Source organism: Hypanus sabinus, chromosome 4 (assembly GCF_030144855.1).
Source record: "Hypanus sabinus isolate sHypSab1 chromosome 4, sHypSab1.hap1, whole genome shotgun sequence".
Lineage (NCBI taxonomy): Eukaryota > Metazoa > Chordata > Chondrichthyes > Myliobatiformes > Dasyatidae > Hypanus > Hypanus sabinus.
In genome coordinates, this window is record NC_082709.1 from 191,713,277 (window position 1) to 191,733,531 (window position 20,255).

Sequence of the window (20,255 nt, forward strand, 5' to 3'; positions counted from 1 at the left end):
TGACCTCCCTGCTTGTTTGCCTTCTTTCCATAAACTCCATTCCAGTTTCTTTAGTAAATACAGATGCAAAAAACCCATTTAATATCTCTCCCATTTCTTTTGGTTCCATACATAGCCAACCACTCTGATCTTCAAGAGGACCAATTTTATCCCTTACTATCCGTTTGCTCTTAATATACCCGTTGAAGCTCTTAGGATTATCCTTCACCTCGACTGCACAAAGCAACCTCATGTCTTCTTTTAGCCCTTCTGATTTCTTTAAGTATTTTCTTGCACTTTTTATACTCAAGCACCTTATTTGCTCCTTGTTGCCTATACCCGTCATATATCTCTCTCTTCTTCATCAGATTTCCAATATCCCTTGAAAACCAAGGTTCCTTATTGTTATTCACTTTGCCTTTAATCCTGACAGGTACATCCAAACTCTGCACTCCCAAAATTTATCCTTTGAAGGCCTCCCACTAACCAATTACATCCTTGACAGAGAACAACCTGTCCCAATCCACGCTTTTTAGATACTTTCTCATTTCTTCAAATTTGGCCTTTTCCCAGTTTAGTACCTCAACCCGAGGACCAGGTCTATCGTTATCCATGACCGAGTTGAAACTAATGGCATTATGATCACTAGACCCAAAGTGTTCCTCTACACACACTTCCGTCACTTGTCCAAACTCATTTCATAATAGATCTAATATTACATCCTTTCTTTTTGGTACCTCTAAATATTGATTTAGAACACTTTCCTGAACATATTTTACAAACTCTAACCCGTCTAGACCTTTAACAGTATGGGAGTCCCAATCAACATGTGTAAGTGTATTCCATGCACCAGCCACTCTCTGAGTAAAAAAAACTTCCTTTAATATCCCCCTTGAACTTTCCTCTCCTTACCTTAAAGCCATGTCCTCTTATACTGAGCAGTGGTGCCCTGGAGAAGAGGCACTGGTTGTCCACTCTATCTATTCCTCCTAATATCTTCTATACCTCTATCATGTCTCCTCTCATCCTCCTTCTCTCCAGAGAGAAAAACCCTAGCTCCCTTAATCTCTGATCATAATCCATACTCTCTAAACCAGGCAGCATCCTGGTAAATCCCCTCTGTACCCTTTCCAGTGCTTCCACATCCTTCCTATAGTGAGGCGACCAGAACTAGACACAATACTCCAAGTGTGGCCTAACCAGGGATTTATAGAGCTGCATCATTACCTTGCAACTCTTAAACTCTATCCCTCGGCTTATGAAAGCTAACACCCCATAAGCTTTCTTAACTACCCTATCTATCGGTGAGGCAATTTTCAGGGATCTGTGGACATGTTCTCCCAGATCTCTCTGCTCCTCCACACTACCAAGTATCCTGCCATTTACTTTGTACTCTGCCTTGGAGTTTGTCCTTCTAAAGTGTACTGCCTCACACTTCACCAGGTTGAACTCCATCTGCCACTTCTCAGCCCAGTTCTGCATCCCATCAATGTCTCTCTGCAATCTTCGACAATCCTCTACACTATCCACAACACCACCAACCTTTGTGTCATCTGCAAACTTGCCAACCCATCCTTCTATCCACACATCCAGGTCGTTAACAAAAATCACAAAAAGTAGAGACCCCAGAACCGATCCTTGTGGACACCACTAGTCATAACCTCCCAATCCGAATGTACTCCCTCCACCTCAACTCTTTGCTTTCTGCAGGCAAGCCAATTCTGAATCCACCTGGCTAAACTTCCCTGGATCCCATGCCCTCTGACTTTTTGAATAAGCCTACTGTGTGGAAGCTTATCAAATGCCTTACTAAAATCCATGTAGATCACATCCACTACACAGCACTACCCTCATCTATATTCCTGGTCACCTCATCAAAGAACTCTATCAGGCTTGTTAGACACAATCTACCCTTCACAAAACCATGCTGACTGTCCCTGATCAGACCATGGTTCTCTAAATGCCCACAGATCCTATCTCTAAGAATCTTTTCCAATAGCTTTCCCACCACAGACGTAAGGCTCACTGGTCTATAATTACCTGGACTATCCCTACTATCTTTTTTGAACAAGGGGACAACATTTGCCTCCCGCCCATCCTCCGGTACCATTCCCGTGGACAACAAGGACATAAAGATCCTAGCCAGAGGCTCAGCAATCTCTTCCCTCACCTCGTGGAGCAGCCTGGGGGAATATTCCGTCAGATCCGAGGACTTATCCCTCCTAATGTATTTTAACAACTCCAACACCTCCTTTCCCTTAATATCAACATGCTCTAGAACATCAACCTCACTCATATTGTCCTCACCATCATCAAGTTCCCTCTCACTGGTGAATACTGAACAGAAGTATTCATTGAGGACCTCGCTCACTTCCACAGCCTCCAGGCACATCTTCACACCATTATCTCGAATCGGTCCTACCTTCACTCCTGTCATCCTTTTGTTCTTCACATAATTGAAGAATGCCTTGGGGTTTTCCTTTACCCAACTCGCCAAGGTCTTCTCATGCCCCCTTCTTGCTCTTCCCAGCCCCTTAAGCTCCTTTCTTGCTACCCTATATTCCTCAATAGATCCATCTGATCCTTGCTTCCTGAACCTCATGTATGCTGCCTTCTTCTACCTGACTAGATTTTCCACCTCACTTGTCACCCATGGTTCCTTCACCCTACCATTCCTTATCTTCCTCAACAGGACAAGTTTATCCCTAACACCCTGCAAGAGATCCCTAAACATCAACCACATGTTCATAGTACATTTTCCTGCAAAAACTTCATCCCAATTCACACCCGCAAGTTCTAGCCTTATAGCCTCATTATTTGCCCTACCCCAATTAAATGTTTTCTTGTGCTCTCTGATTCTGTCCTTTTCCATGATAATGTTAAAGCTAAATCTAGTCAGCTCCGTCTTGGGTACTAGCCTACAAAGCACCAAGGACATCTTCAGGGAGCAATATCTCAGAAAGGCAGCGTCTATTATTAAGGACCTCCAGCACCTAGGGCATGCCCTTTTCTCAATGTTACCATCAGGAAGGAGGTACAGAAGCCTGAAGGCACACACTCAGCAATTCAGGAACAGTTCTTCCCCTCTGCCATCCGATTCCTAAAAGGACATTGAATCTTTGGACACTAACTCACTTTTTAAAAAATATACAGTATTTCTGTTTTTGCACGCTTTAAAAAATCAATTCAATACATGTAATTGACTTACTTGTTTATTTATTATTATTATTATCCAGATATTATCATGGGATTGAGTTTAAGCACTGAGAGGTAATGTTGCAGCTATGTGGGACCCTGGTGAGAATCCACTTGGATTACTGAGCTCAGTTCTGGTTGCCTCACTACAGGAAGGACGTGGAAGCCATAGAAAGGGTGCAGAGATTTACAAGGATGTTGCCTGGGTTGGAGAACATGCCTCATGAGAATAGGTTGAGTGAATTTGGCTTTTTCTCCTTGGAGCAACGGAGAAGTGACCTGATAGAGGTGTATAAGATAATGAGAGGCATTGATTTTGTGGATAGTCAGAGGCTTTTTCCCAGGGTTGAAATGGCAAGCATGAGAGGGCATGTTTTTAAGGTGCTTGGAAGTAGGTACAGAGGAGAGGTCAGGGGTAAGTTTTTTCACGCAGAGTGGTAAATGTGTGGAATGGGCTGCCAGCGGCAGTGATGAAAGCAGAATCAATAGGGTCTTTTAAGACAGTGGTCACCAACCGCCGGGCTGTGAGAAAAACAATGATTTTGGAGCCGCCACCAAGCAGGATAGAACCAGACTACAGCGCACAGTGAGGACTGCCGAGCGCATCATTGGAGCCTCCCTGCCCTCTATTGTGGACCTGTACTCTTCCAGGTTGAAGAAGAGGGCGGGGAACATCATAAAGGACTCCTTCCATCCTGCGCACGGACTGTTTGAACTGCTTCCATCTGGTAGGTGCTTCAGATCCCTCCAGACTAAGACTAATAGGCACTGGAGAAGTTTTTTCCCTACTGCGGTCACTTTGCTGAACAGTTAACTGCCGGTTAACTGTCGGCTAACTATTACTTGGATTGCACTACCTGTATGTATAATCTATATTTTCATTTATATTTATCATTATTATTGTTATGAGCAGAGAGACAACATCTGCCGAAAGTAAATTCCTTGTATGTGCACAGGTACTTAGCGATTAAAGTCTGATTCTGATTCTGATTTGGCAGTATGAAGCGATGAGTCCGCTGCACTGCAGCTGAATCACATCGCTTCATACCGCAAAATCATATCATTTCCTTGCAGTCTGGCAGCACATGCTTTGCAGCCCAGTGGTTGGGGACCACTGTTTTAAGAGACTCCTGGATGGATACATGGAGCTTAGAAAAATAGACAGCTCTGTGTAAGCCTAGGTAGTTCTAAGCTAAGGACATTTTCGACACGTCTTTGTGGGCTGAAGGGCCTGTATTGTGCTGTAGGTTTTCTATGTTTCTATTATTATTTTTTCTCTCTGCTAGAATTACACATTGCATTGAACTGCTGCTGCTAAGTTAACAAATTTCATGTCACATGCCAGTGATAACAGACAGACAGACAGACATACTTTATTGATCCTGAGGGAAATTGGGTTTCATTATAGCCATACCAAGAATAGTGAAGAAATATAGCAATATACAACCATAAATAATTAAATAATAATAAGTTAATCATGCCAAGTTCAAATAAGTCCAGGACCAGCCTATTGGCTCAGGGTGTCTGACACTCTGAGGGAGCAGTTGTAAAGTTTGATGGCCACAGGTAGGAATGACTTTCGATGCTGCTCAGTGTTACATCTTGGTGGAATGAGTCTCTGGCTGAATGTACTCCTGTGTCTAACCAGTACATTGTGGAGTGGATGAGAGTCACTGTCCAAGATGACATGCAACTTGGACAGCATCCTCTTTTCAGACACCACTATCAGAGTCCAGTTCCACCCCCACAACATCACTGGCCTTACGAATGAGTTTGTTGATTCTGTTGGTGTCTGCTACCCTCAGCCTGTTGCCCCAGCACACAACAGCAAACATGATAGTACTGGCCACCACAGCCTCGTAGAACATCCTCAGCATCATCCGGCAGATGTTAAAGGACCTCAGTCTCCTCAGGAAATAGAGACGGCTCTGACCCTTCTTGTAGACAGCCTCAGTGTTCTTTGACCAATCCAGTTTATCATCAAGTCGTATCCCTGGGTATTTGTAATCCTCTACTATGTCCACACTGATCCCTTGGATGGAAACAGGGGTCACCGCTGCCTTAGCCCTCCTCAGGTCTACCACCAGCTCCTTAGTCTTTTTCACATTAAGCAGCAGATGATTCCGCTCACACCATGTGACAGAGTTTCCCACCGTAGCCCTGTACTCAGCCTCATCTCCCCTGCTGATGCATCCAACTATAGCAGAGTCATCAGAAAACTTCTGAAGATGGCAAGACTCTGTGTTGTAGTTGAAGTCCAAGGTGTAGATGGTGAAGAGAAAGGGAGACAGGACAGTCCCCTGTGGAGTCCTAGTACTGCTGACCACTCTGTCTGACACACAGTGTTGCAAGCGCATGTACTGATGTCTGCCAGTCAGGTAATCAATAATCCATGACACCAGGGAAGCATCCACCTGCATCACTGTCAGCTTCTCACCCAGCAGAGCAGGGCGGATAGTGTTGAACGCACTGGAGAAGTCAAAAAACATGACCCTCACAGTGCTTGCCGGCTTGACCAGGTGGGCGTAGACATGGTTCAGCAGGTAAACGATGGCATCCTCAACTCCTAGTCGGGGCTGATAGGCGAACTGGAGGGGTCTAAGTGTAGCCTAACCATAGGCCAGAACTTCTCTAGAACAAGTCTCTCCAGGGTCTTCATGATGTGGGAGGTCAATGCCACCAGTCTGTAGTCATTGGAGCCACTGGGGCATGGCGTCTTCGGTACAGGAATGAGGCAGGACGTCTTCCACAGCACAGGAACCCTCTGGAGACTCAGGCTCAGGTTGAAGACATGGTGAAGTACTCCACATAGCTGGGGGGCACAGGCTTTGAGCACCCTGGGGCTGCCACCATCTGGGTTTGCAGCCTTGCTTGGGTGGAGATGTTTCAGCTGTCTTTTCACCTGTTCAGCTATGAAGCCCACCATGGTAGTTTCAGGTGTGGGAGGGGTGTAGTCATGAAAGCAGGGTGGGGGCTGTGAAGAGCGGTAGGAGGGGAGAGTGGAGTATGTGTTGGTTGGGGGCCAACAACAGATGAATCACGTGGGGGGTGGGCAGGGGCCACAGTGTCAAATCTGTTGAAGAACAGGTTAAGTTCGTTGGCCCTGTCCACACTGCCTTCGGCTTCTCTGTTGCTAGTTTGCCAGAACCCAGTGATGGTCCTCATCCCACTCCAGACCTCTCTCATGTTGTTCTGCTGGAGTTTCCACTCAAGCTTCCTCCTATACCTGTCTTTAGCCTCCCTGATCTTGGCTTTCAGGTCCCTCTGTATGGTCCTCAGCTCCTCCCTATTTCCATCTCTAAATGCTCTCTTTTTAGCGTTCAGGATGTCCTTAATGTCCTTTGTAACCCATGGCTTGTTATTTGAACAACAAAGGACAGTTCTTGCTGGAACATTGCAGTCCAGACAGAAGTTGATGTAACCAGTGATGCACTCTGTGAGCCCATCAATGTCCTATCCATGTGGTTCAGAGAGGACCTGTCTGAGTCTGGTTAATGGAGTGAGAAGGTTCAAAAGCAGGACCCGGTGGGGGGGGGGGGGGATGCTGTAATCTCTCGGTCACTACCAGTGCCACACACTGCTGAGGGTCAGTGTTGTGTATTTGAATTTTCAATAATATTTGAGTAATTTTGTATATATATTGCTTGACTAAGCATTCTTGTTCGTTTAAATAATTAAGGGTTACATGTAAAAATTGTTAATTGTATCATGTTACCACATGATAGGTGCAAGCCTTGCTTAAAGTAAACTCGATGTTTAGATTCACATTTTGGACTTCCATTTCTACTGTCGAATTAGTTTAATCTTGATTGGATTACTGTGCGGACACAACAGAAGCAGGTCTGGCAAAAAACTTTAAGAAGCATGAAGCTTTTTGACAGAAATCGTTGACTGGTGAACTGTGCAGACACAGTAGAGTGTTCTTGCGCGGGTCTGGCGAAGAGCTTTAAAGCCCAGTCTCTATAAAAGAGAGGTACCGCCTAGCGGTGTGGTCATTGTGGGAGCAGTCATTATTGGAGTAGTCTGAGGCAGAGTAGTAAGGCTTCAGTGAGTACAGGCGAAGGCAAAATAGGTAGGTAAGTTCATTCCTTAATTCTTACTTAAATCTTGAGAGAATAGAGGGTATGTCTACACAGCTAGTATTCTGTTCTGGATGTCAGATGTGGGATTTCCAGGAGACTTCCAGCCTTCCCGATGGCCACAACTGTATCAGGTGCATTGAGCTACAGCTTCTCAGTGACCATGCTAGGGAAATGGAGCTGCAGCTCAATGATCTTTGGCTTGTTGAAGAAAGTGAGGCAGTGATAGGCAGGAGCTACAGGGAGATAGTCACCCCAAGGATACAGGAAACAAATAAATGGGAGAACATCAGACAGAGAAGAGCACCCGTGGCCGTCCCTCTCAACAATAAGTATTCCGAGTACTGTTGGGTGGAACAACCTATCTGGGAGAAGCAACAGTGGTTGTACTGTTGAATACAGGGAGTTATGAAGCTGAGAAGCAGGACCTCAAGTGTAGTAACCTCGGGATTGCTGCTTGTGCCACGCGACAGTGAGGATAGGAATAGAATGAGATGGCAGATAAATGTGTGGCTGAAGAATTGGAGCAAGGGGCAGGGATTCATATTTCTGGATAATTGCGACCTCTTCTGAAGCAGGTGGGACATATACAAACGGGTTAGTTGCACTTGACTACAAGGAATCCGATATTCTTGTGGGCAGGTTTACTACAGTCGTTGGGAGTGGGTTAAACTAATATGGCAGAGGGATGGGAACCAGGACGATAGAGCTGAGGATAAGCCAGCAGGTTTACAAGTAGATGATGGGTGTAATTATGCATATAAGGAAGGACAAGCCAATAATTAGGTACGAATGCAGACATAGCAAAGAGTTAAATTGCACCAGAGAGGCAAAATTCAAAAGGGCAGGACTGAAGGTGCTGTATTTAAAAGTGCGTAGTATTCGGAAAAAGGTGACAAACTCGTGGCACAGTTAGAGATTGGTTGGTATGATGTTGTGGGCATCAGTGAGTTGTGGCTGAAAAAGGCCATAGTTGGGAGGTTAACATCAAAGAATAATCCTTGTAGCAAAAGGACAGGCAGGAAGGCAAAGGCAGTGGTGTGGCTCTGTTGGTAAGAGATAGGATTACATCTTTAGAAAAAGATGACACTGTCAGAGAATGTAGAATCTTTGTGGGTGGAGTTAAGAAACTGCAAGGGTGAAAAAAACATTATGGGAATCATATATAGGCCTCCAAATAATAGCCAAGATATAGGGTTGAGATTGCAAAGGGAGCTGGAAAGGGCATATAATAAGGGTAATGACACAATCATAATGGGGGACTTCAATATGCAAAAGGATTAAGAAAATCAGGTTGGTGTCGGATCACAAGAGAGGAAATTTGTTGAATGCCAATGAGATGGCTTTTTAAAGCAACTTGTGCCTGAGCCTACTTGGGGAAAGGCTATCTTAGATTGGGTGTTTGTAATAAGCCAGATCTTATTAGGGAGCTTAATGTAAAGGAATCATTAGGAGGCAATAATATGATTGAATCCATACGGCAATTTGAGAGGGAGAAGTACAAGACACTTGAATCAGTATCGCAATGGAATAAAGGGAATTACAGAGACACAAGAGAGGAGCTTGCCCAGGTGGATTGGAGGAAGATACTGGTTAGGATGATGGCAGTGCAAAGATGGCTGAAGCTTCTGGGAATAGTTCACAAGGTGCAGGATAGATACAGTATGTCCCACAGAAGTAGTTCTCAAATGGCCCGTGTAGGCAACCATGGCTGACAAGGTAAATTAGGGACTGCATAAAAGCCTGGGAAAGGGTAGCAAACATGAGTAGAAAATTGGATGATTGGGAAGCTTTTAAAATCCAACAAAAGACAACTAAAAAAGCTATAAGAAGGGGAATGATAAAATATGAGGGCAAATTAGCCAGAAGTTTTTTTCAGTTATGTTGGACCACTGGAAAATGATGCTGTGAGGTAGTAGTGGGGTCAAAGAAATGGCAGGTGAACTGAATGGGTACTTTGCATCTGTCTTTATTGTGGAAGACACCAGCTATGAGGGGTCCATGAGTGTCGGGGAGCAGGAGTGAGTGCCGTTGCTATTACAAAGGAAATAGTTGTAGTTGATGGGAAAACTCAAAAGGTGGATATGTCACCTGGACCAGATGGACTACATCCCAGTCCTGAAAGAGGTTGCTGAAAAGATAATAGATGCATTGGTCATGATCTTTCAAGAATCACTTGAGGACTGGAAGATGACAAATCTCATTCCACTCTTTAAGAAGGAAGGAAGGCAAAAAAAAAGGAAATGATTGGCCAGTTAGCCAATCAGTGTTTGGGAAGGTATTGGAGTCTATTATTAAGGATGAGGTTTTAGGGTATTTGGAGACTAATGATAAAATAAGTCAAAGTTAGCATGGTTTCTGTAAAGAGAAATCTAGGCTGACAAATCTATTAGAGTTCTTCGAGGAAGTAACAAGCAGAGTGGATAAAGGAGAGGCAGTGGATATTATTTACTTAGATTTTCAGACAGCATTTTAATTGAATTTTTTGAATTGATTCTGTCACAACAGACAGGCATGTGAATTTATAAGTCTAATGGCTTATAGAAAGAAGTTGCCCCACAGCCTGTTGGCCCTGGCTTTAATGCTGCGGTACTATTTGTCATACAGAAGCAGCTGAAACAGTTTATGGTTGGGTGCCACAGATGAGGCTGCTTAACAAAATAAAATCTTATGGCATTACAGGAAAGATACTGGCATAGATAAGAGGAATTGCTGACAGGCAGGAGGCAGCTAGTAGGAATAAAAAGGGCCTTTTCTGGTTGGCTGCCAGTGACCAGTGGGGTTCCTCAGGGGTCAGTATTGGGACCGCTATTTTTCACATTGTCAGTGATCTGGGTATTGGAATTGGTGGCTTTGTGGCAAAGTTTGCAGATGATATGAAGATAGGTGGAGGGGTAGGTAGTGCTGAGGAAGCAATGCAATTGCAGCAGGACTTAGACAAATTGGAAGAACAGGCAAAAAAGTGGCAGGGAGAATACAGTGTTGGGAAATGTATGATAATGTATTTTGATAAAAGGAACTATTTTGCAGACTATTGTCTAAATGGGGAGAGGCTTCAAACTTCAGAGAGACTTAGTAGTCCTCATGCAAGACTCCCAGAAGGATAACTTACAGGTTGAGTCTGTGGTAAAGAAGGCACATGCAATGTTTACATTTATTTCAAGAGGAATAGAGTATAAAAGCAAGGAGATGATGCAGAGCCTTTATAATACACTAGTCAGGTCACATTTGGCGAGCATTAACAACAGTTTTGGGCCCCATATCTCAGAAAGAATGTGTTGTCATTGGACAGAGTCCAGAGGAGGTTCACGAGGATGATTCTGGGAAAGAAGGGGTTAACATATGAGGAGTATTTGGCAGCTTTAGGCCTGTACTCACTAGAACTGTGAAGAATGTGTGGGGATCTGATTGAAACCTATGGAATGTTGAAAGGACGATACAGGGTGGATGTGGAGAGGATGTTTCCTATGGTGGGGGTATCCAGAACTAGAGGGTACAGCCTCAAAATTAAGGGGTGACCTTTTAGAACAGAGGAAAGAAGTAATTTTTTTAGACAGAGTGGTGAATCTGTGGAATGCTCTCCCACAAACTGTGATGGAGACCAAGTCCATGGATATACTTAAGGTGGAAGATGATCAGTCAGGGTATCGAAGGATATGGCGAGATTACTGCGCTCAATCCTGGTCGCCTCACTATAGGAAGGATGTGGAAACCATAGAGAGGGTTCAGAGGAGACTTACAAGGATGTTGCCTGGACCATGCCTTATGAGAATAGGTTGAGTGCACTCGGCCTTTTCTTCTTGGAGCGACGGAGGATGAGAGGTGACTTGATAGATAATGAGAGGCGTTGATCATGTGGATAGTCAGAGGCTTTTCCTCAGGGCTGAAATGGCTAGCATGAGAGGGCATAGTTTTAAGGTGCTTGCAAGTAGATACAGAGGAGATGTCAGGGGTAAGTTTTTTACGCAGAGAGTGGTGAGTGCATGCAATGGGCTGCCGGTGGCGGTTGTGGAGAGAAGCGGAAACGATAGGGTCTTTTAAGAGACTTCTGGATGGCTACATGGAGCTTAGAAAACTAGGAGCTATGGGTAAAGCCTAGGTAGTTCTAAGGTAGGGACATGTTTGGCACAGCTTTGTGGGCCAAAGGGCCTGTAGTGTGCTGTATGCTTTCTATGTTTCTGTTTCTATGTTAAGGCAGGTATATTTTGTTGAGTGGGATGCAGGATCAGCCATGAAGGAATGGTGGAGCAGACTTGATTGGCTGAATGGCCTAATTCTACTCCTGAGTCTTATCGTCTTATGGAGAATAAGGGAAGCACAGATGAAGGATATGGCTGAGAAGCTGATGCTGGAGGGAGGGATTCTGGTTCTTGAATCTTTGGGATCCCTTCTGGAGCGGAGGTGAACTGTACAAGAGGATGTAGATGGCATCATCAGCAAGTTGTACCTGAACTGGAGGGCACCAATATCCTGGTGAGATGACTGGCTAGAGCAACACAGGAAAGTTTAAAGTAGTCTGGCAGTGAACATAAGTAGAAGGGCTGATGAGGATGTTGAGGCAAATCCAGCAGTTAAAGAAAACACGTTGTATAGACAGGTTAGGGAGTAAGGTCTGATATGATAGGCCATGCCATTTGTTTTAATGCAGGACAGGAAATGTGGAAGGTTTGATAAACCACACGATTTGTTTTAATGCAAAAAGACTAACAGGCAAAGTGGATGAACAAAGATAAGCACATGAGGTTTGAATAGAGTATGATAGAAACATAGTTGACAATTTGCATGAATCAAGTCAAGTCAAATCACTTTTATTGTCATTTTGACCATAACTGCTGGTATGGTATATAGTAAAAATGAGACAACATTTTTCAGGACCATGGTGTTACATGACACAGTACAAAAACTAGACTGAACTGCGTAAAAAACAACACACAGAGAGAAAAAAAAACAACTACACTAGACTACAGACCTACCCAGGACTGCATAAAGTGCACAAAACAGTGCAGGCATTACAATAAATAATAAACAGGACAATAGGGCAGTAAGGTGTCAGTCCAGGCTCTGGGTATTGAAGAGTCTGATAACTTGGGGGAAGAAACTATTACATAGTCTGGTCGTGAGAGCCCGAATGCTTTGGTGCCTTTTCCCAGATGGCAGGAGGGAAAAGAGTTTGTATGAGGGGTGTGTGGGGTCCTTCATCATGCTGTTTGCTTTGCAGATGCAGCGTGCAGTGTAAATGTCCATGATGGCGGGAAGAGAGACCCTGATGATCTTCTCAGCTGACCTCACTATCCGCTGCAGGGTCTTGCAATCCGTGATGGTGCAATTTCCGAACCAAGCAGTGATGCAGTTGTTCAGGATACTCCCAATACAACCCCTGTAGAATGTGATGAGGATGGGTGTGAGAGATGGACTTTCCTCAGCCTTTGCAGAAAGTAGAGACACTGCTGGGCTTTCTTTGCTATGGAGATGATGTTAAGGGACCAGGTGAGATTCTCCACCAGGTGAACACTAAGAAATTTGGTGCTCTTAACGATTCTACCGAAGAGCCATCGACATTCAGCAGGGAGTGGTCGCTCTGTGCCCTCCTGAAGTCAACAACCATCTCTTTTGTTTTGTTTTGAGTGTGTAGCTGGCATGATTAGTAAGTCTGCAGATGGTGTGATGGACAGAAAATAAGGCTGTGATTATTTAAGGCTGCAACAGGGTCTACGTCATTTGGATAAGTCGGCAAGGGAATCACAGGTGGAATTTAACTCAGAAAAATGTAAGGTGATGCAATTTGGGAAGTTAAGGCAATGCAGAGCATTGACAGTGACCCTTGGAAGTGTTGCAGAACAAAGAGACCTGCAGTTCAAGTTAAAGGAGGGAACAGATATGTCAAGTGTTTTTATGTGAGCAAAGGAGACTTACAGGTTTATAAAATGATGGAAGTCAGTGATATGATGCATGGTCAGTCTTTCTCCTGCATAGGGGAGTATAAAACTAGAGGCTGAAGGAGAGAGCAGACAGATTTAAAGGAGAGCCAAGGGACAACTTTTTCACCAGAGGGTGGTGGGTAAATGGAATGAACTGCTACAGGAAGATGGAGAGGTGAGTACAATTATTTTTTAAAAGACAATTTGTGTTGCACAGAAAGGATTAGAAGGATATGGGCCAAACACAAGATAAACACCTTGCTCAGCATGGATGAGTTGGGCCAAAGGGCCTGTTTGTGTACTGTATAACCCTATGATGCTAATTATTCTGCATTTGAAATGGCGTCTGGGCAAAATATTTTTAATCAGAGGTTTCTTTAGTCTCAAATAGGCTCATTGCCAACTTATCAAATATCTCTGAAGTACCTTCCAACTGCAATCACACCAAATGAAGACTATACATTGGCTATTTATGTTAAGCCCAAGCTGCATGGTGAATGGCTACAGTTAAGTCTAAAACATACCTTCCAGAAGACAGGCCAGCAAAGGGATGAAGCCTGGATTCTTGCTGATGTACTGCAGGCCTTTCAGGTTAATACTCACATTGTATAAACACATCAACATTAGTCTAGAAGAGATCAGAATTTCTTCATTAAAACTTCATCCATAAAACTAATCAATATAACCTTTTGTAGTTCCTTTGACTACTCCTTTCATAGGCAGCAAAAAAATTTCAGTTCAGACATCAAACTGATGAAATCACTGAATCCAGGCCAACCAGTTAAAGAGTGAACTGCTACTTGAAGTAGTGTGGCATGGCTGGGAATCCTGCAAGAATGAGGTTGCAGCTGTTCCCATTATTAGCAGAGTCAATGGATTATACTCCCGCCCACACCTTTATGGTCCATGTTCCAATAAACCACAGGGAGTCACCTCACTGATATGGAGCAGGATATAATCTGCTGGAGGAACTCAGTAGCTCAAGCACCATCTACATCAGGACTATGTCTCCATCAGAGGCATGCAGAACTTCTCAGCAGTATTTCTAAGGTAATGTGTGTCTCTGCAATATCCACAGGAAAATGTTTATCTGATACCAGAATTAATGAACAATCTGAACATTGCAAGAGGAATCAAAAGGTAGATTATTATCAAAATGGAGAGAGACTGTAAGTGAATGAAGTTCAGAAAGATCGAGGGGTTCTTTGAATGAATGTGCTAAAAGGGGCAGTTAAAAAGGAAAACAGCATTTTGAACTTTAATGCAAAGTTGTTGTTTAGAAATAAGTTTTGTTACAGTTGTCCAGGGTATTGGTGAGGCCACTTCTAGAACACTGCTCATTGTTTCACTCCTCTTACCTAAAGAGGATATAATAGCACTGCAGCAGTCCAGGAGATTCATCAGCCTCGTTTCTAGATGATAGGGGTCTTCTTTCAACAGGGGCAATATGGTGTGGTCTGTATGGAGTTTGGAAGTTCAAGGTGTGACATTGTTCAAATATAAAAAATTCTAAGGCTTGCTAAAGGAATGTTAATGTGTTTTCATTAGTGAATGAGAGTTGTGAACAAGGAGGCATAGATACAAGGAACCAGCTATTTAAATCTGAAGTACCTGGAAATTAATTCTCTTGGGATCATGACTCTCTGTCCTCAGTGTGTTGGAGGCCAAAAAGTGTAGATAGATAAATATTTGAAATATTGTGGAATTGAATGTTATAAGGAACTGACACAAAAGGGGCATTGAGGCCAGCATAGATCAGGACAGGTTTGATGGGGAAGTGGTCTACTCCTGTTCCTATCTTGTGTAATCATGTCAGTCCTACACCAACATCCCAGGTAAGTCACGACTTGGGATCCCTTTCGCTACAGGAAGATCAAACCAGGATTTACTGTATCTGTTAGACCTTCTACACAATTTCAGCGGGCTTGGTCGCAGTGGCCTCTCTGGGTCAAAACAAAAGTACAATTGTTTGTCCTTTACCAGTTTTTTTTATGATAGCAAGATACTTCTCGATATGAAGAACATCAATCCCACTAGCAAGTTGCTAGAATGGAATGTTAAGAGTTACTGAGAAAGTGAGTTGCTTGATAGCAATGGAAGATACCATGCACCATCAGTCTACAAGACATGACACTCAGGGACTTGGGCTTTTGTGACTGTACGATTATTGCTATCATATGTGTTCTGTGTGACAATTAGTACTGTGTTTTGCACCATGGTCCCAGAGGGACATTGTTTTTTTTTTACTACATTCATGGGTTTTCATGTATGAGTGACTGACAATTAGTTTGAACTTGAACTTGCCTTTGTTACCCAGTATATCTGAATACTGAATATCTGATGATGAAAACCTTTTGGAATCAAGGAACTAAATGTATCTATTTATCATCTTTTAAAGTGATTTTCTGTCATTTACTGTGGTATGTGCTATAAGGAGAGGTCTGGCATACTTGGGTTGATTTCTCTGGGCTGAGGGGAGACATGATAGAGGTTTATAAGATTATGAGAGGCATAGATAAAGCAGAAAGACGGTATCTAATACCAGAGGGCATGCATTTTAGGTAAGGGGATAATTTCAAAGGAAATTGTAGGGAAGTTGTTTCTTTTCCATGGAGAATAGTGGCTGCCTGGAACTACTATGGGAGGTGGTGGAGGCAAATACAATGCAGACAAGAGGCTAGATAGGTGCATGAATGTGCAGAGAATAGAAGGATATGGATATTGTGTAAGCAGGAGGAATTAGTCCAGTTGGACATTTGATTACTAATTTCATTAGTTCAGCACATCATTGTGGACTGAAGGGCCTGCTCCTGTGCTGTACTGTTTTACATTCTTATTGAAAATATCAGCCTAAGGAGTCCTGATGCAGAGTTTGATTAGAAACATTGACAATTCCTTTTAAGGACATCTTCTATCATCCTGTAATCAGACATGATTGGATCCCATATGCTAACTCTAGCACTCTGATCTCCCAGTCTACCTTGTTGTGGTCCTGGTACCTTGTTTGCTTGCACTGCAGTCTCTCAGTAACTCTTAACACTCCACGCTACAATCTGTTGTTCATTTTACTGCCTTGATGTGCTGATGTATGGAAAGATCTGTCTGGATGACATGCAAATAAAAGCTTTTCATTGTACCTGGACATCGTGACAAAAGCTTCACAAATGCTGCTCGACCCATTGAGTTTTTCCAGCAGATTATTAATCTGCTGTCTCAATTGATTCCCTCACTCAGGATACTTAGTAATGGGAAACAAAGAAATGGCAGATGAATTTAATGGGTACTTTGCATCTGTCTTCATTGTGGAAGACAATAGCAGTGTGCCAGAGGACCATGAGTGTCAGAGACTGGCAGTAAGTGCTATTGCTATTACAAAGGAAAAAGTCAAACTCAAAGGTCTTAACCATAGAACACTACGGCACAGTACAGGCCCTTCAGCCCTCCATGTTATGCCGACCCATATAATCCTTAAAAAAAAGTACTAAACCCACACTACCCCATAACCCTCCATTTTTCTTTCATCCATGTGCCTGTCCAAGAGGCTCTTAAATACCCCTAATGTTTTAGCCTCCACCACCATCCCTGGCAAGTCATTCCAGGCATTCACAACCCTCTGTGTAAAAAATTTACCCCTGATGTCTCCCCTAAACTTCCCTCCCTTAATTTTGTACATATGCCCTCTGGTGTTTGCTATTGGTGCTCTGGGAAACAGGTACTGACTATCCACCCTATCTATGCCTCTCATAATCTTGTAGACCTGTATCAAGTCTCCTCTCATTCTTCTACGCTACAAAGAGAAAAGTCCCAGCTCTGCTAACCTTGCTTCATATGACTTGTTCTCCAATCCAGGCAACATCCTGGTAAATCTCCTCTGCATCCTCTGCATAGCTTCCACATCCTTCCTGTAATGAGGTGACCAGAATTGAACACAATACTCGAAGTGCTGTTTCACCAGAGATTTGCAGAGTTGCAACATGACCTCTCTACTCTTGAACTCAATCCCCCTGTTAATGAAGCCTAGCAACCCATAGGCCTTCTTAACTACCCTATCAACCTGTGCAGCGACCTTGAGGGATGTATGGATTTGAATCCCAAGGTCCCTTTGTTCATTCACCCTCTTAGGTAACTGACCATTAATCCTGTACTCAGTCTTCTGGTTTGTCCTTCCAAAATGCATCACCTCACACTTGTCCGCATTGAACTTCATCTGCTATTTTTCTGCCCAGCTCTGCGGCCTCAGGATGCATAAGTCACATGGACTACATCCCAGAGTCCTGAGAGAGGTTGCTGAAGGGATAATGGATGTACTTGTCATGATCTTTCAAGAATCACCTGAATCAGGCATGGTCCTGGAGGACTGGAAGATTGCAAATGTGATTCCACTCCTTAAGAAGGAAGGAAGGCATAAGAAAGGAAATTATAGGCCAGTTATCCTAACCTCAGTGGTTGGGAAAGTGTTGGAGTCCATTATTCAGGATGAGGTTTCAAGGTACTTGGAGATTAAGTTAAACTCAGCATGGTTTCTGTAAAGGGAAAACTTGCCTGACACATCTGTTAGAATTCTTCGAGGAGGTAACAAGTAGCAAGGACAAAAGAGAGGCAGTTGATGTCATTTACTTGGATTTTCAGAAGGCATTTGATAAGGTGCCACACATGAGGCTCCCTAACAAGATAAAATCCTATGGCGTTACAGGAAAGATACTGGCATGAATAGAGGAATGCCTGAGGGAATGGAGGAATGCCAAGTGGGAATAAAAAGGGCCTTTTCTGGTTGGCTGCTGGTGACTAGCCGTGTTCCTCACAAAATAGTATTGGGACCACTGCTTTTCACATTGTTTGTCAGTGATTTAGATAATGGAATTTAGATAATGGCTTTGTGGCAAACTTTGTGGATTATATGAAGATAGGTGGAGGGGTAGGTAGTGCTGAGGAAGCAATGTCAGTACACCAGGACTTAGACAAATTGGAAGAATGGGCAAAAAATGGCAGATGGAATACAGTTTTGGGAAATGTATGCTAATGCATTTTGGTAAAAGGAATAATAGTGCAGACTGTTGTCTAAATGGAGAGAAGATTCAAACATCAGTGAGCAGAGGGACTTAGGAGTCCTTGTGCAAGACTCCCAGTAGGTTAATTTACAGGTTGAGTCTGTGGTAAAGAAGCAAATGCAATATTGGCATTTATTTCAAGAGGAACAGAAAATAAAAACAAGGAGATAACGCTGAGCCTCTATCAGACACTAGTCAGGCCACATTTGAGTATTTTCATCAGTTTTGGCCCCATATTTCAGAAAGGATGTGCTGTGATTGGAAAGAGTCCAGAGGAGGTTCATGAGGATGATTCCAAGAATGGAAGGGTTAACATATGAGGAGCATTTGGCAGCTTTGGGCCTGTGCTCACTGGAATTTAGCCGAATGCGACGGAATCTCATTGAAACCTACCAAATGTTGAAAGGACTAGTTGGGTGGATGTGATGTTTCCTATGGTGGGAGCATCCACAACAGCCTCAAAATTGAGGAGTGACCCTCTATTCTAGGTATGGACGATTTTCTTTTGCCAGAAAGTAGTAAATCTGTGGAATGCTCTGTTGCAGACTGCTGTGTAGGCCAAGTCCAAGCGTATATTTAAGGCGGAAGTTGATAGCTTCCTGATTGTTCAGGGCATTAAAGGATATGGTGAAAAGGCAGGTGTATGGGGTTGAGTGGGATCTGGGATCAGTCATAATGGAATGGCAGACCAAACTAAATAGGCTGAATGGTCTAATTCTGCTCCTATATCTTACAGTCTTACCAGCGGGTATCATTTTATGATGATTAGAGGAAAATATGGGGGGCGGGGGTATATATTTTTTTAAACAGAGAGTGGTGGTGTTCTTTAGGACCTGTACTGTGCTGTAATGTTCTAAGTTAAACTGGGGAAATGGTGCTGATGCGAGCAGTGCAGGGAAGAGTAGGTATCATGAGCTACTCCATGCACCAATGAGAGGAGCACAATGCCAGACTCACTGGCTGTAGTGGTTTGACAGGATAAGCAAGGCTGGGGAAAAGTACAGGGTGCAGACATTCCTGACGAGTAACAGGTTGGTGAATGGTGGCTGGACATTCAGCCCAATAAGACTTGGTGTCATCCAATTACCATCCCCTAAGGAACATTCTGCAGCTGCAGATTGATTTGGATTCAGCTTTTCTACAGTGAAGCTCATCTAAAACCTTTAGGAAGACAAATCATTCCCTCAACATTACATCCTTGCTTTACCTTTACTTTTAGGGAATCCTGCAAGAGGACTCCCAAGTCCCTTTGAACTTCAGATTTTTAAAATTCTCATTTAGAAAATAGTCTTTTATTTCTTCCACTAGAGTACATGACTATACCCTTCTCGACACTTTATTCCATCTGCCACTTCTTTGCCAATTCTCCTAATCTGTCTTAAGTCCTATAGCCTCTGCTTCCTCAAAACTACCTGCCCCTCCACCAACCTTCATATTGTCTGCAAATTTGGCCACAAAACCATCAATTCCGTCATTCAAATCATTGACATATCATGTAAAAAGAAGTTGTCCCAACACAGACCCTTGAAAACCACTTGTCACTGGCAGCCAATCAGAAAAAAACTCTTTTTATTCCTAATCTTTGCCTCCTGCTGATCAGCCAATGCTCTTAACTATAATATCCTGCCTGTAATACCATGGTTCTTAACTTGTTAAGCAGCCTCATGTGTAGCACCTTATCAAAAGCCTTCAAACATCAAGTACACAACATCCCCCGACTGTGCTTTGCTTACCGTTTGTTATTTTTTTAAAGAATTCCAACAGGTTTGTCAGCAAGGATCCCCATTAAGGAAGCAATGCTGACTATGGCCTATCTTACATGGTTTCCCAAAAGTGGACAACCAGCTGATCTATTAATAAGTCTGTAATTTTCATAGAGAATGGCAAGGCTCTGGGGAGTGTTGTGGAACAGAGAGACTAAGGAGTACAAGTACAACTAAGTGGCAGATACACAGAGTGGTGAAGAAGGCTTTTGGCACCCTGGCCGTCATCAGTCTTATTCTTAGGAATTAGAGTATAGAAGTTGGGATGTTAGG

General features: G+C 43.3%; 1 protein-coding gene across 1 annotated transcript in view; it reads right to left on the minus strand.

The window, feature by feature from the left end:
• Positions 1 to 20,255, minus strand: part of hsf2bp (heat shock transcription factor 2 binding protein) — a 100,966-nt gene that overhangs the window by 10,612 nt on the left and 70,099 nt on the right. Inside the window, exon 7 of the mRNA XM_059966043.1 lies at positions 13,696 to 13,799. Coding sequence (XP_059822026.1) covers positions 13,696 to 13,799 — 104 coding nt within the window. The remainder of the gene's footprint in view (positions 1 to 13,695; positions 13,800 to 20,255) is intronic.